Source organism: Rhinolophus sinicus, linkage group LG10 (assembly GCF_036562045.2).
Source record: "Rhinolophus sinicus isolate RSC01 linkage group LG10, ASM3656204v1, whole genome shotgun sequence".
NCBI lineage: Eukaryota > Metazoa > Chordata > Mammalia > Chiroptera > Rhinolophidae > Rhinolophus > Rhinolophus sinicus.
The window spans coordinates 17,226,479-17,242,751 of NC_133759.1; the positions used below are offsets into that span (position 1 = coordinate 17,226,479).

Below are 16,273 nucleotides of genomic sequence, written 5' to 3' on the forward strand. Positions count from 1 at the left end.
TTTAGATTTTAAATAATTTTTTGATATAAGAATTCCTGTATGCCCTTTACCTAATTCATCAATTGGTAACATTTTGCCTTATTTGTTCCAACATTTGCTCTCTTATTATATACATGTAATATATCGTATATTTTGTATAATATATAATTGTATATAAACATATACATATTATTGTTACCATTTGACAGTAAGTTGAAGACCTTATGCTCCTTTACCCCTCAATATTTCAGAATGTATGTCCTAAGAACACAGCTACAGTATCATTATCAAAACTAGGAAATTTAATATCAATACACTATTATTTTCTAATCCATAGTCTATGGTCAACTTTTGTTAATTGTCTTATAATATCATTTGTAGTTATTATTTTTTTCCTAGTCCAAGATCCGGTCAAGCATCACAATGAGTAGTCATGTCTTTTCAGTGGAGGCGTTGCTTTTATTTTGCCTCTAACATATGTCATTTAATACTCCTAAAATCTATTCCAAATTACAATTACTCTAATGAAAATTTTAATATTAGAAAGGTAAAGTTAGCTAAATTTTTACACTGAAATATAGTTCAGAACTGACACTGGGACTTGAAATTTGCTGAATAAGAAAACTTTGTTAGTTAGGACCATAAGGGAAAATTAATTGATCAAAGCAGTGGAGATTGATTCTTAACTTGTGTGCAAAGCTCTGTTAAGACAGAAAAACTAAGTTTTCATCTGTGTTGTTGGCCACACACCTCTCTCCCCTTCATTGTTCTTGTGCTACTGATGAGGCTTCTATGCTTCTCAAATGACCTTTAGTGAAGGGTCAGTTTTGTTTCTGTGGTTATCAGTGCTCTTTCCCATCTATTAAGGACTGATCCTGGTGTAAAAATGTGATAAAAATTAAATTACTAGAAAAAAAGAAGTAAAAATGGACATACAAAATTCACATCCATCTTTCCATGATTAGATTCAACAGAAAAACTTTCTCAAATTGCTACAAGTTTCTAAATACCTGCCTCGAATGGCTGTGCTTATCTCATGCCTCTGGTCCTTGGGCCACACTTTCGAGTAGCACTGGTCTATATTAGAGCGTGTGCCATATTTAGTTGTATATGTGAACATCTGTCTCACTAGAGATGAGTCTCTAGAGGGCAGGGCGACAGCCTTCTCATGGTTACTTCATATCCTCCACAATCTGGAGCAGGCGGTTTTACATGACAGCCCACTACATATGCACACATGGGCAGGAACTAAAAAATAGAGTATGGATAGAAAGAAGCCTAGCCTTGTAAAAATAATTCAGGCTCAAAAGTCAGGCAATGTGACTTTAGAGAGTCCATCAGGTCATTTAACTCTACTGAGCCTCAGTTTTCCCATCTGTGAAATGTGAATAATAACAGGCCATTGGAGCCTGAGGCAGGTAGTAAAGCATTATTTTTACTATTTTACTATTTACTAAGGCTATTATTATTGCTAGTTCAACTACCATACCAAGGGAAGTACATAAAATCTCAGAAACTGGATGAAACTCAGGAACATAACACTGAACAATAAAAACCAAATAACAACAGAATACTTAGTATGATTCCATTAAATGAAGTTTCAGAAAGTGGCAAAACTAACCAATTTATTATTTGAGGACACATACCTTTGCGGTAATTACAGAAAGAAAAGTAAGGAAATGACAATGACAAAGTACAGCATTGTGATTAGCTTTCAGAAGGGAAGGGAATATAGTCAGGAAAGGATCCCCAAGAAGCTGTAGGTCTTGGTGATAATCTGTGTATTATTGTATGTTTGTTTTGTCATTATTATTCTCCAGACATACATTGTATATACTCTTGGTACATGATATATTTCATAATAAATTGTTTACAATCCCTAAAAAAAAAAATCTCAGAAACAAACTATAACCTATAGTCTCTGGGCAAGCTTTTACTGTAAAGGGTCAAATAGATAAAATTTTAGGTTTTGTCTCCGTTTCAACTACTCAGCTCTGCCACTGTAGTGTGAAAGCAACCACATGCAATGTGTAGAGAACTGGGAGTGGCTGTGTCCTAATACAGCTTTATTTATGGATACTGACATTTCAATATTGTTTTCAAATGTCACAAAATATTATTCTTTTGCATTTTTCAACCATTTAAAAAGGTAAAAAAAAATGATCCTTAACTGGCAAGCCATACAAAAACAGGCAGCAGGCCAGATTTGGGTCACTGGCTTTAATTTATTTAGCACACCTCTGTGCTAAACACTTTCTGCCTCAATTCAGTTACAAATGCCTACTGCGTGTTATCACCTTGGGTCATCAGGCTGGGAAAAAAAGAGGGAAACGTTGAATCTGCCATTTGCTAAATTTTTTTTTTTAATTTATCTTTATTTTGCAATAATGCAAACTTAGAAAAAAGTTGAAAAAACAGTGCAAAGAATATCTTGATTAATTCCCCAAATGTCAATATTTTCCTACATTTGCTTTACGGTTCTGCGTGTGTATACACACATTTTTTCTGAACAGTTTGAGAGTCAGTTGCAAAGATGATGCCTTTCTTTGTCCCTAAAAACAAAGACATTCTCTTATATAACCACAGTGCAATGATCAAAATTAATAAATTAATACAAAACTATTATTTAATCGTTAGGTCTGTGCTCTTATCAAAATCAGGAAATTAATCTATAGGCCTAATTCTGATTTAATCAACTGTCCCACTAACATCCTGCATGTGCCAAATGTCTTATAGTTATCACCTCTGGCAATTCCCCGAACTATCCAATGAGTTTGAGATTATTATCCCGATTTTACCAACGAAGGAATTAAGGTTCAGAGAGTTTATGTAACTTGCCCACAGTCACACAGTTATTAAGTGGCAGAGCTGGAATTCCAACTCAAGGGTACCTGCCTCCAAAACCCTTGCATTAGTACTAGATTAGGATTGAAGAGTTGGGAAAGGATTTCACAGTACACGGAGAAGGAATCTGTATTCCAGGCAAGCAAAGAACCTGAGAAAGGAAAGCCAGTAACTATTTATCAGACTCTCAAAGAAATGTCCAATGGGAAAGGAGAACAAAAATGAGCAAATGTAAATTATAGCTATTTTGTTACACAATGGATGCTTTTTGGGGGAAAACACAGCTAAGACTATTTTTTAACTTTTTAGAAGTTAAAAAATAACTTTTTAACTTATTTTAAAAACAGATACAGAAAGTGTTTTTTAACTTTTACTTGTGACCACACAGCTGGTCAGGCAGTCTCTAGCTACTCCCTCTGCAATGGTTCACTGCGCTTTTGTTACTCTCTGGATTATCTTGATTTGTGGGTAATTTTTGATTTTTCTGGAGCTCATTGTCTTTTTAATCCTGTTACAGATCCCATATTTAAAATCTTTCCAAATCAATTATATTTTGCAGCTTTTCTTTAATTCCCTAAAAGCCATAGCTTCTACATACTCTTACCAGAAGTTGAACCAATACAGGTAGAGAAAAAAAACAAAAACAAAAAAACTCCCTTAACAATGTTTTTAACTAATGGTATTTTTTTTTAAAGCTTACCAATCAAAGTTTTCTTGAAGGTTATATTTTTCAAAGTCACAAAATGATTCTTCTTGTTGTCTCTCATAGAACAGATTATCATGGAATAAAGAGTGGTCCCTAGCTTCTATTTTTTCCAAATAAGTAGAACATGTTCTTGGGATTATACTATTAAATGTTAATTTTCTTTAAAAGGAAGAAGAAAGATTTCTGTCTGCCAAAGTTATACGTTAGGACTCAGGTTGCGGTAGAAAACAAAAGTACTAGTTTTAACGTTAGGATGACTCAGGTTGTGTTCCTTTAGGTTTGAAGTGGGCTTTCCCACCCTTCTTTGCAGCACTGTTTTGAACACAGAGACTTGATTGGTTGGATTGTTTTGTACTGAGGATCCTGAAAAAAAAAAAGTCTTGGCAAGAAGTGTATTTTGTGGTATGTCAACTCATGTAATCAACAAAGCTGGAAAAAATTAAAAGTTATTTCCCTAAAAGCTCTTCCCTCTGAAACTGAATTTCCGTTAAAGCTGAGGCTTGCACAGTGACAAAAAGGAGGGATTTTCAGGTAGTGCTGGAAACCAGCCAGGAAAAGATTTTTTACTTCAGACTCAGAGCTTTGGTAATCAGTGACCCTAGATCAGCTAACTCACTTCGGAGAGCCTTTGTTTTCCCAAATGTAAAAAGAGATAATACTGGACTGCAACAATGGACTGCATATACAATAGTGGTCTCATTTATAATGGAGCTGAAAAATTCCTATTGCCTAGTGACGTCATAGCCATTGTAATGTAGCACAACACATTACTCACATTTGTGGTGATGCTGGTGTCAATATATCTACTGTCAGTCATACAGACATGTAACACACAATTATGTACAGTACATAATACTTGATAACAATAAATGACAATTTACTAGTTTGTGTATTTTCTATATTATACTTTTTATTGGTATTTTATTTTATTATTTATTTTAAAAAACTTTTTTTTAATTTAAGTGTGTTTTTCCAAGACCCATCAGCTCCAAGTCAAGTAGTTGTCCCAAACTAGTTGTGGAGGGCGCAGCCCACAGTGGCCCATGCGGGGATCAAACCAGCAACCACGCCGCCAAGAGCACTGTGCTCTAACCAACTGAGCCAACTGGCCACCCCTTATAGGTATTTTAGTGTGTGGTCTTTCTACTTATTAAAAAAAAGTTTGCTGTAAAACAGTATGCCCTGTTACACCAGCAGCCGTCTGTCTCATACATCTCTTGTTTACTTCCTCTCTTGATCACACCATTTTCTCTTGTGCGTGATTTATTCTCCTGCTTTGTACAATAATATGTTATACAGGTTTCCAGCCTAGGACCATCAGTCTGTACCATACAGCCTAGGTGTGTAGTAAGCTGTGCCACCTAGGTGTGTGTAAGAGCACTCTGTGATGTTCGCACAATGACGAAATCACCTGATGTTGCATTTCTAAGACTATCTCTTTAAGGGGAGCATGACTATTTCACCCTGATTTGACAGATCTGCCTACATCAGCATCGCCAGGATGTGGAGAGGTTCAAGTGCAAAATCGAAAGGTGGTTGCTCTTATCTCTCAAAATCCGACAATGAAATAAAAACCCTGCAGACCCTGGTGCCTTGAGGGTTGGCATTCGAAAAGATTTTACCACAGCTGAACCCTACCTCTAAATGTATCAGTAACTTAGAACAGTTCTCAAACTTGAGCATGCAGGGGAATAACCTGGAGGGTTTGTAACAGTGCAGATTTCTGGACCCCAGCCCTAGAGTTTCTGATTGAGAGTTCCTGGGGTGGGGCGCTGTAATTTGCATTTCTAACAATTTCCAGGTATACGCTTGGTCCAGGGACCACACTTTGCAGACGCCCGGTTTAGAGTTTTCCGGAGAGCGCTGCATGCGGGACTACGATTCTGTCTCGCCCACTTAGGTTTATCTGGTGTCAACTCCCTCCTCTGTCCTCTGAAACAGCCAGGGAGCAAGAAGACCCTTGTTAAAGTCCAGCCCCGGGTGCGTTATCAAGCTGCTGACAGCCGGGCCGCCTGATTGCCTTTCGAAAGGATCAGGCTGAGGCCGACAGGGGCCAGATAACACTACCCCGGAGTCACGCGGCCGCGGGTGGTCCCCAGGCTCGTCCTGCCCTCTTCTCTGCCACCGGCTCTGCTGTCACGGGGCGGGGCACGGGGCGGAGCAGGCCACGGGGCAGCCGGCAGGACCGGCTAGGGGCGGTGCCAGGCCTCGGGTCCTCAGTCAAGTGACGCCGAGCGGCTGGCCCGGGCGCCGACTGCGGAGTCGCCCGAAAGGCTGGAGGATGGACATGCTGGGGATTGCTCGCTTTCTCTCCCTGATGCTGGCGTCGCTGCTGCTGGACAGTGCGCGCGGCTTGCATGTGAGTCCACAGGACCCCTGCGCGGGGATGCACTGATAGGGGACATGCTGGCGGAGGACGGGCTGGGGCTGCGGCCAACCGTCGTCCTGCAGGAGGACGCTGGGCCTGGGAGCCGCGGGTGCACCCCGGCAGGCAGACAGCCTGCGGAGCGCAGGCAGTGGACTGGCCCTCCCGTCGGGGGCGGGCCGGGCGGGGCGCGCGTCCTTCCCGGTGGCCCTGTCGCTTGTGTGTTCCGTTCCGGCCGCGGGTTTCGCGGACCCACTTCCCCTTGGGTGCAACGAGTGGGTGAGATGAGGTGCGCCCGAACGCTCCAGCTCTGCAATTTTCCGGGAGGGGGATTCCAAGTAGCGCGTGTTATTAGAGGAAGCCTTGGGCTTTGGTTTGGGGCGCCCTCCCTTGCCCAGTTTCTGCTCTGCGAAGCGCTCCGGAAGGAGAAATAAATGGGGTCAGAGGAGGCCCCCGCAGTGGGAACACTGGATTAATTTCCTTCGAGGTGTTCTCTCTTCAAACATTTTTGTGCCCTTCTCGCCACCCCCCACCCTCTGCTTTTTTGGCTTGGATTTTCTTAACCTTCAGGGTTTAGCGATCCAAGCTGAAGGTCGACGAGAGGCGGGCTGCAGGTGGCCGCCAGCGTTGCTGGAGGGAGGTCTGGCTGGGCGTGTAGGTGAGGGATGGGGGCGTGCACGGTCAGCGAACCCATTTTGGTTCCTCCAGAGTTTCGGTGGGCTGAGCCTGGGGTACGTTTTAAGTAGAAGATGGTGAAATTTGGACCAGTTGACTTGTAAATTGCTCCTTTCCATCAAAGGCTTTGAATAACTTGCCTAAGAGCAAAGCCATCCAGTTATCTAAAACCTAGGGTGAAAATCTTGTTTGTAAAACAGCTGCTGAATATGTTTTAATTTTGGATTCCTCTTGGGAAAAGGTCACCTCAAATTATTTGCTAATCCCTGTCTGCCCAGTCTGTGGTCCCTGTGTCCCAATTTTTTTTATTTTTTATTTTTTTTGGTCTAGCAGGGAGGCCTGAAGGAGACCCTGGGGTGAGAGCTAGCCAGTTGTGAGAACCACTGGCCATGGTGGAATTGGGGAAATACCGTGTTTCCCTGAAAATAAGACCGGGTCTTGTATTAATTTGTGCTCCAAGAGACTCATTAGGGCTTATGTTCAGGGGATGTCATCCTGAAAAATCATGCTAGGACTTATTTTCTGGTTAGGTCTTATTTTTGGGGAAATACAATAGTTCCAGGGAACAGCAACAGAGAAAAATGGGTAGGCGTGGGGTGGGGTGGGGAGCTTAATCAATATTTAGGAGAGTTGGGGGAGGGGAAAGATGGATTTATGGAGGAGGATCTGGTGGACCAGGCAGCCCCTTGAGTAATGGTTGTACAGCATCATGTGTGTGTGTGTGTGTGGGGGGGGTGACCTATGACTTCCGTGCCCAAGACCCACACAGGGAAGCTGGCTTCACCCCAGCAATTCTTACGTATCTAGGTGTCCCTCCTGGGCCTAGAACTGAAGAAAGATACCAGCAAACGAGCTTTCCGTGATTTCCTTGTTTATATTTATTTGGAACAGAGGTTCTCAAACTTTAACTGTGCTAGAAATTAAAACAAAATTTAAGAATATTTATTAATTTATTTAAGAAATAATAAATCTATTACATGTGAGGAAACGTATGTTTCTTTGAACAATAACAGTATTTCTCCCCAAATTTTAGGGCGACTGGTGTCTTGGATTCAAGGCAGGTTGGGCAGATGTAAGTGGCCTTCAGGTTTTGAATGGGGACAAGAAAGCTCTGCTATCCAACAAAGCTGACTCCGGTTCCTGGTTGCAGGCGGAGCTGACCTGGAACCCTCTCCTTGGCCACTGTCCTTTCTAAGGAACTCACCTTCCAGAGCCCACCTGCACAGAACTGACAGGGGACCTTCTTAGGAGCAGAGAAAATGGTGATCTTCAGGCAGCTACCCCTGGGTGTGAAGGCCGCCCTGGCCGCTGGCACTGTCTTCGTGTCCATGATTATCTCCCGCTCCTATCTGGCGGAGAACCTTGAGCTCAGGGCCTGGCGTTGGCTATTCCGCCTGCAGCTCGCCCTGTTTGCCAATTCACTCATGCTTATTGGCTCCCTCTACATCTGGCGTAGTGCGGTCAGCAACCTTAGCCATTCCCCAGCTGCAGAGTCGGCCTGCTTTCAGCTCTGGAAGATGGCTGTTGTGACATTTCTGGCACTGGCCCATTCCAGTTTCTTCACCATGCTCTTTTTAGTGGCCGAGGAGCCCTATCTCTTTTCCTTGGCTGCCTACTCCTGCCTTGGGGCATACATCATCATGGTCTTCTTCCTCTGTACCCTCAGTGGCATGGAGCAGGCCTACCAGTTCTTGGCCTGGCGCAGTGGTAGGGTCGTGGGCAGCCTCGACAAGACAAGGAAGCTGACACTCAGGCCGGCCCTGGCAGTGGTGGTGACCGCTGTGCTCAGCATAGTTGGGCTTCTGAATGCTGCCCAGCCCCCCGCCGTGAAAACCGTGGAGGTCCCCATCCGTCAGCTGCCCCCATCTATGGACCACCTCAAGATTGTACTCCTCTCAGATATTCACTTGGGCCCCACCGTGGGCAGGACCAAGATGGAGATGTTTGTGAGAATGGTGAACACGCTGCAACCGGATGTTACCGTGATCGTGGGTGACCTCTGTGATTCAGAAGCCTCGATCCTCCGGACGGCGGTCGCTCCTTTGGGCCAGCTTCATTCACGCCTCGGCACCTACTTTGTCACGGGGAATCACGAATACTACACGTCAGATGTCAGCAACTGGTTTGCGCTGCTGGAATCCTTGAATGTCAGGCCGCTGCACAATGAGAATGTGAAGATTTCTGCCACACGGGCCCAACGTGATGGTGGTGGTAAGGATGACGACTGGATCTGCTTGGCTGGCGTGGATGACATTGAAGCAGACCTCCTGCACTACTCTGGCCATGGCATGGATCTCGCGAAGGCCCTGGGGGGCTGCAGCCCAGACCACGCCACCATCTTGCTAGCGCACCAGCCCCTGGCTGCCAAGAGAGCCCTTCAGGCTCGGCCAGATATTAACCTGATCCTTTCTGGGCACACGCATGCTGGGCAAATCTTCCCCTTGAATGTGGCGGCCTATCTCCTGAACCCTTTCTTTGCTGGTCTCTACCAGGTGGCCCAGACCACGTTTGTATATGTCAGCCCAGGCACGGCCTACTATGGGATACCCATGAGATTGGGGAGCAGGGCGGAGATTACAGAGCTCATCCTGCAGCGGGCACCCTGAACCTGGCCTGCCCTCTACGCTCTCACCGCCCTTGCCTTTCATTCTCCAGCACTCGTCAGAGCGGGTTGTCTGCTTTACTCCCTCCGGCCTTTCCTGCCCAGCCCTGCCAACACACCCTTGTCACAAGCTGGGCTTGAACAGTGATTTGTGGTGGGACTGCCTGGCACGTTCAGGCAGGTTAACTCTGTAGAGGGCCAGTTTGTGAGGCCACTAAAGTCACACGCGTAAGAACAGGCATCTGTTTTTCAGATGACGTGGAGTAAGCCGTCTTCCTCTGCAGAGCTCCCAGGAATAAATCGAAATATGGGGTTACTTGAAAGGGATACCCCTAGAAAGCAGAGGAGGGAAGGAACTTGAGTGTTGTTAGACTGTCTTTAGGACATAGGCACTTTCCAGAGCTTTCTGGGGAAGGGGCATGTTGCTAGCTAATCTAGGAGAGCAGCCGAGAAGGACGTCCCTCTGGCTGCTAGAGAAGAATGTTTTCTTTCCCCCCTTGGTTCTGTCACAGTCACCTTGATTGAGGGCATCAGCAAAACCCACTGGAATTCAGGGCTCATCCTGTTCCAGACCTTGAGTGATGCTATTTAAGCTGGGCCTCTGGGATTGAGGGGTGGGCTGAACAGAAACGTGAGCACTGTGGTCGGTGATGGTCAGCGTACTGCTGCATCTGAGGGTCTTCGCCTCCCTTGTCTCCTTTTATACAGCACTTGGGTGTGTTAATTAGCAACTTTTCCCTACTTAGAGATGAGGAAACTGAGGCAAAGAGCGGTCGGTAGGGCATTGGCAACATGACAAGGTATGTAGGAGATTCCGGGCTAGAAGCCACGTCTTCTGCCTCCGAATGAAAGTGTTCTTTGTACTGTCCAGTGGTTAAGTAGCTGTATCTGTTACAGGCCAGTAGAGGATTCAAACAGTTAACAGTGTAAAGAGAACTTCATCGGCGCATGGTCTTTCAAAGTGGTTTGTTTGAGGCTGATTTCAATTCACGCATAAGCACATGGGCCAGGGCCTGGAAGGGAGTTGGCTAGTGTCAGGGTAGGATGTCTGTTACATTGGGAGGAAGAATCAGGAAGTTGGGGTGCCCCACCCCAGGTTTGGGTCTGATGTTTTTCTGAGAAACAGGTTCACTCTCTTCCAGTGGGGAAGTTGCATGGAGAGTGGCAGGGCTTTGTGCTCTGGCAGGGCCTGGAGGCCTTCCCTGCCGCAGGGCCCTGGCTGTGGAATGCTGGGATTGTCCTTCCTACTGGATGGCTTCCTACCCCCTGGCCTAACCTCATCAGAGCTAGCCTAGGGCTCTGGCCGCAGAATCATAGGGCAATCTCTGCTGACCAGTGGACACAGAAAAACAAGCAGACGTTACCCCTGTAAGGTTATCACTGTGTCTGGAATGACCCCACCTCTGTTGGCCCTGCCCTTGTGTCACATGTAAGAGACCCTACCCTGGGTGGCAATAGCGTATTCCTGTTAGGGAAAGCCTCACTGAGAAGCCTGAGGACCCAGGCGCAGCATTGACCTTTCTGTGATTGAGCGTCTTTCTCTGACAGGGAACACAGACACCCCTATGACTGGAGAGGTTCTCACTGTTGCTCACTGGTCAGGCAGGGTTGGGCAAATGGCTTGACCTCACTGAGCCTCAATTCCCTCACCCTACGATGAGAATAATAATTCTATCTATCTCTAGATTGTTTCATGGGTAAGGTACTGAGACATGGCACACGAGTTGACACAGGAAGCACTCAATGGTGTTCCATCTGTAAACACCACTCTGGGGCATGCTAAGGAACTATGTCGGGCACAGGTGCCCCAGGAATTTATGGAGCAGCCATCCTGGGGAATGTGAGTGGGTAGCATTCCACCTGCTGCTGGGCCCAGTGATTTGTGAAGGCAGCGACTACTGGGGGTTTGCTTTCCTCTGCCTCTGTTAATGTCAGCTCGAGCGTGCTCTGCCTGGCCAGAGGGAGTTTCTTCATTTTCCTCTGTCCCTCTGGTGGATAATGGAATCTTGGGGGGTCCTAAAGACCACCCTTCTTGTTTCTGGGCAACCAAGGTATTGACAGCAGACCTTCCAGTCAACTTTACACTTGTGTCTTTGGGTCGAGATTTCAAGTGGTTTCCTTATTTTTTCCCCCTTCGTATTGAATCAATCTTACAGCCAAGGATAAGTTTGGAGAAAAACTTATTCAGATCCCAGGAAGGGACACTGGAGACCCTTTCTTTTAACACAGTTTGCAGAGGGTGGGATTTTAGGAGAGGAAGGTGCTTGCTCAGGACAGTGGTCCAGCTCCCAGGTCCCCTGACGCGCTTCCCCATGGCATCTCTCCAAGCTCACACTCCTGGCCTCAGGAAGCTTGCTCTTCCAAACCCTCTTGCTTTCGTGTGACCCGACCCCATTTTTTGGATCAGTGTTATTGCCTTTTCAGTTCTCTTTTGCTTGGATTTCACCAGACTCCAGTAGTTGGTGCCATCTGTCTTCCACCCTTCAGTGCAGCTGCTAGTGTTTGACTCATTGGCCACACCAGTTACTTCACTCTTTTCTTGATTTGGGGTCTTTCTCCTCAGTGCTCTGAGATTGATGAAATTAGCTTTCATCAGTCCTATTTTTTTTAAACTTGGATCTTTGTCTCTTTTCTTTCTCTTGGGTGCCATCATTTTTCAGTCTTGTGTACCCTTCGTCCTTGTACTGAAGTCCTTGCGTGACTGACTTCTTTCTATTAGATATAAAACGGGTCCATCTTATGTGTTCAGGGAATGGTCAGCAACACCTTCTCGTACTTGGCTTGCCTTTCACAATGTGCTGAAAGTTTTGAGAACAGGAATTTTTCCATTACTGTCCAGGTATGGCCCTGGTGGGCCCCTCATCACTGCACCCTTTGCACCTCTGTTCTCTGTTCTTCACCCATTTACCTTCTTTCTTTGCTTCAGGCTGGAGGAGGTGGTGAGAAACATTTACTTGAAGCTTGAAAGTTGTTTCAATTTGATTTTAGTTTCTTTTTTAAAAAAAATCTGTTAAATGCAAGTTACAATGAAACGTAATGCTTTTCAAAATTAGCAATAGCATGTGTAGTATGATACAATTGTTATAAAATCTCAGTAAATTAATCCTGTTGCCATCTATTCTAAACATCCATCCATCTTCCCCCCTTATTTTGTTTGTTTTAAACTTTTTGTTGTGAAAATTTAAAAATATTCACAAGGTAGAAGGAACAATGTATTGAATCCCCATGTACTCACCACCCAGCTTAAACAATTGTGACTATTCTGCTGTTTTTTTCTCATCTATCCCTGCCCCACTCTTTTTTCTTTTTTGGTCTTTTCATAAAGGTAAATCTTAGAAAATATAATTTCACCAAAAAACACTTCAATGTGAATTTGTTGTTATATTCAGTGAAATTAACAGTAATTCTTTAATCTCATCTAATACTTAATTAGGAGATTTGGGACTGGAACTCAGGTCTTCTACCTCTCAATAAAAATGTCTTTTCCATTGTCTGAGGGTTCAGTAGCTGTATCTGTTACAGGTGAGTAACAGGATTCAAATACAGTTAACTGTCTAAAGAGTTAATGTTGAGTTTTTCCTAATTATCTCAATTGTCTTTTTTTTTTTTTTTTACTGTGGTTGAAAAAACAACATAAAATTTATTATCTTAATGATTTTTAAGTGTGCAGTTTAGTGGCATTAAGTATATCCACACTGTTGTGAAACGGATATCCAGAGCTTATCTTGAAAATCTGAAACTCTGTACCCACTAAACAATAACTCCTTTTTCCCCTACCTCAGCCCCTTGTAACTACCATTTACTTTGCTTTTGTTTCTATGAATTTGACTACTATGGGTACCTCATATAAGTGGAATCATATATTATTTGTTGTTTTTGTGATGGCTTATTTCACTTAGCATAAATGTATTCTGTTGTAGCATGTGATAAGACTTCTTTTTTAAACCTGAATAATATTTCATTGTATGTACATGTCATATTTTCTTTATCCATTCATCCATCAGTGGGCATTTGGGTTACTTCTACCTTTTTTTTTTTGTCTATTGTGAATAATGCTGCTATGAACATGGGAGTGCAAATATCTCTTCAAGACCCCGTTTTCTATTCTTTTAGATACATACCCAGAAGTGAGATTGCTGAATTACATCGTAGTTCTGTTTTTCATTTTTTGAGGAGCCTCCATACTGTTTTCCAGAGCAATTGCACCATTTTATAATCCCACCAACACTGCACAAGAATTCCAATTTCTCTCCATTCTCACCAGAACTTATCAGTTGTTTTTTATTAGTGATAACTTAGTGTGGTTTTGGTTTGCGTTTCTGTGATGATTAGTGATGTTGAACATCTTTTCATATGCTTGTTGGTCATTTGTATATCATCTTTGGAGAAATGTCTGTTTAAGTCTTTGCCCATTTTTAAATCATGTTATTTGATTTTTTGTTGTTGTAGGAGTTTTATCTACTGAATATTAACCTCTTATCAGATATGTGATTTGCAAATATTCCCATTCCATAAATTGACTTTTCACTCTATTGATTGTGTCCCTTGATGGGCACAAGTTTTGAAGGATGTTCCAGTTGTCTACTTTTGCCTTTATTGTCAGTGCTTTTGGTTTCCTATCCAAGAAATCATTTCCAAGTTCAATATCATGAAGATTTCCTCTTATGTTTTCTTCTAAGAATTTTATAGTTTTGGGTCTTATGTATAGGTCTTTGATCCACTTTGAGTTAATTTTTTTATATGATGTAATGTAAGGATCCAACTTTATTCTTCCACATGTGGATGTGTTTTAATGTGTTGTTGAATTTAGTTTGCTGGTGTTTTGTTGAGGATATTTTGCGTCAGTATTCATCAATTGGTCTGCACTTTTGTTGTTATGTCTTATCTGGCTTTGGTGTATTCAAGAGACAATGGAAACTTCTTTCACCTCATTTCTGCATCCTGAAGGAATTTTTATGCACTCAGAAATATAATCCTGCCATTAGCCCTGAAAATGGTGATTTTTAATTTCATCGTGTCTTCTCATCATCAAATGTGTAGTTACTCTGAATAAGTCTATGGCAAAAGCAAGACAGATGCTAAATTCTTCTTTATTCATCAAATTTCACAATAATGAGATGCTGCCCCAACAATATCCAAGGATGACCAATAAGCTTTTCTTTGGGATGGGAGGGAGTATTATGAATTTGGCTATATTTATATATCTGATGTTTTTCAGTCAGTTGAAGTGGTAAATCTTTTGGTACTTAAAACACCCCATCTTTGCCAGTTGGAGCCCTTTCAAATCGGCTCTTATGTCATTTTGTTGTGACCCTAATAGTTTTTGATAGTTTCAGGTTAGTTTTGTACACATTCTGTTCCAGACTTAGATTAAGTCTTTTCTTGAAGGAGCCATGCTCTTTTTAGTGGAAACGTAATTTAAGTGTTAGAGGAGCTAATTGCTACTGGCCAGTGTCAATTCTAAGCTGTTTCAGTGGATATTGCTGCAAAATAAATGTTTTTTTTGAAACAGAAAAAAATCTTAAGTTTATAGTAGTATTTCCAATTCAAGTAGAAGATTACAGGCTTTTTAAAAAATAAACTTTATTTTTTAGAGCAGTTTTATGTTCACAGCAAAATTCAGTGGAAGGTACAGAGGTTTCCCATGTATCCCTGATTACAGGATTTTTACTTAACTTCCTTTTTGTTTCACTTTTACACTGAAATTTTTGGTTCCTAACAACCCAATGTAATCACTTATTTTTTCTATCCTACTACATATATTATGGATTCAAAATGATAGTAATAAAATATTGGTAAGATGAAATCTGCTGGATGCATGTTTGTTTGTTTTACCTGAATAGAGTTTAAGATGTATTTTTATCCTTGGGCTAAATACTATTTCAGATGCATTGGAAGTGATTCTTTCCTGTGTGAGAAGTTAGGTATGTTTTTAACTTTTAAGAATTATTTTATAGTTTTAAAATTTATTTAAAAAGAAAAGCTATGCACTTCACCTTTTCTCTGAGATGAAGGGGCAAAAGTAAACCTATAAATGTCTGAGTCCTGGAGGATTGAGAACTGGTGCCAAACTGGGCTCATTTCTCCTCCATTCTGCCATTTTCCCTCCTCTTCCATTGTAATTTACATTCTTTATTCATAGATTTTTAATGCTTTTTTGCCACTGAAATAATCTAAATAATTTTTAAAATGTTATATTGGACAGTATTAGATCCCTGATGTGTATTTGGTCCGAGGGTATTTTGTTTTATACTGGTGTTTTGTTTTTTCTCCAGTAATATATGCATTATGTACATGGAGGCCTTAGGAAGATGTGGACTTGGCCTTGCTGGGAACTGATTTTATTTTATATGTTTTCTGTGTCCTCATGTGTTGTAAATACTGATGCTACCACACCCCTGCAAGTGTGAAATAAAACTGTGGCTCTTCAGCATTCTGTCCCAGTGCCAATTAATTTAGAAAGGGTGGAATTTGCACACAGGGCAATTTTTGCATTGTTTACATTTTGGAGGAGTCAACTCCGAAGGCAGCCTTTCCTCTTCCCTTCTCCCCATATTTCTTGATCGCCTTCTGTCAGTGGTGCCACAACTCAGAGATACGAAAGAAGCTGGCTCCTTTAGGCTGGATCCTCTCATAACCTTAAATGTTAGGAGGGGTCATTTTGGAGCTGTGAAGTGCATTTGTCCTGTTAACCTAGGCCATGACAGTCACCAATTAGAAGCTCTCCTAGGTGATGCTGCTTCTGTGGCTGTCCATGTTGATCCCCTCTGGGCTGCTTTTGGAAGCTCAGTTTCAGAAACTTGTCACTGCTCCCCAGGTCCAAATAACATGGTGTCATTTATATATCAGACCAGCAGGACCGGTCACCCCAATAAATGTAATAAAAATAAATAAATAAATAAATGTTTATAATAGTGTGTGTGTGTGTGTATACACACACATATTTAAAAGAATGTCCTGATGGTCAGGGTCTCTCATGGGAGAGAGCAGGGCAGTTAGGCAGGGCCCTGGGGCAAGAGAGAGAATGTGTACTGCTGTCCTGCCCGCTTAGAAACAGCTTTTGATCCTTCTTGTTAATAGTTTTGAAAAGATTAGAACTTAG

The 16,273-nt window shown here is 42.6% G+C and overlaps 2 protein-coding genes across 3 annotated transcripts in view; both read left to right on the forward strand.

The window, feature by feature from the left end:
- Nucleotides 1–5,578: 5,578 nt before the first annotated feature.
- Nucleotides 5,579–16,273, forward strand: part of GLB1 (galactosidase beta 1) — an 81,287-nt gene continuing 70,592 nt past the window's right edge. Inside the window, exon 1 of one of the 2 annotated variants that reach the window (XM_019727728.2) lies at nucleotides 5,579–5,888. In XM_019727728.2, coding sequence (XP_019583287.2) covers nucleotides 5,811–5,888 — 78 coding nt within the window. In that variant the 5' untranslated portion in view covers nucleotides 5,579–5,810. Of the gene's footprint in view, nucleotides 5,889–6,048; nucleotides 6,184–16,273 lie in introns of those variants that run through there. The other variant, XM_019727729.2, reaches the window with a different exon arrangement.
- On the forward strand, nucleotides 7,720–14,977 carry TMPPE (transmembrane protein with metallophosphoesterase domain). The gene has a single exon (XM_074312711.1). It carries the CDS (start codon nucleotides 7,829–7,831, stop codon nucleotides 9,173–9,175), a length of 1,347 nt encoding a protein of 448 aa, XP_074168812.1. The 5' UTR covers nucleotides 7,720–7,828; the 3' UTR covers nucleotides 9,176–14,977.

What these genes read in the sequence shown, in the direction of transcription:
- TMPPE (XM_074312711.1), top strand. Translation starts at nt 7,829, where the DNA reads ATGGTGATCTTCAGGCAGCTACCCCTGGGTGTGAAGGCCGCCCTGGCC.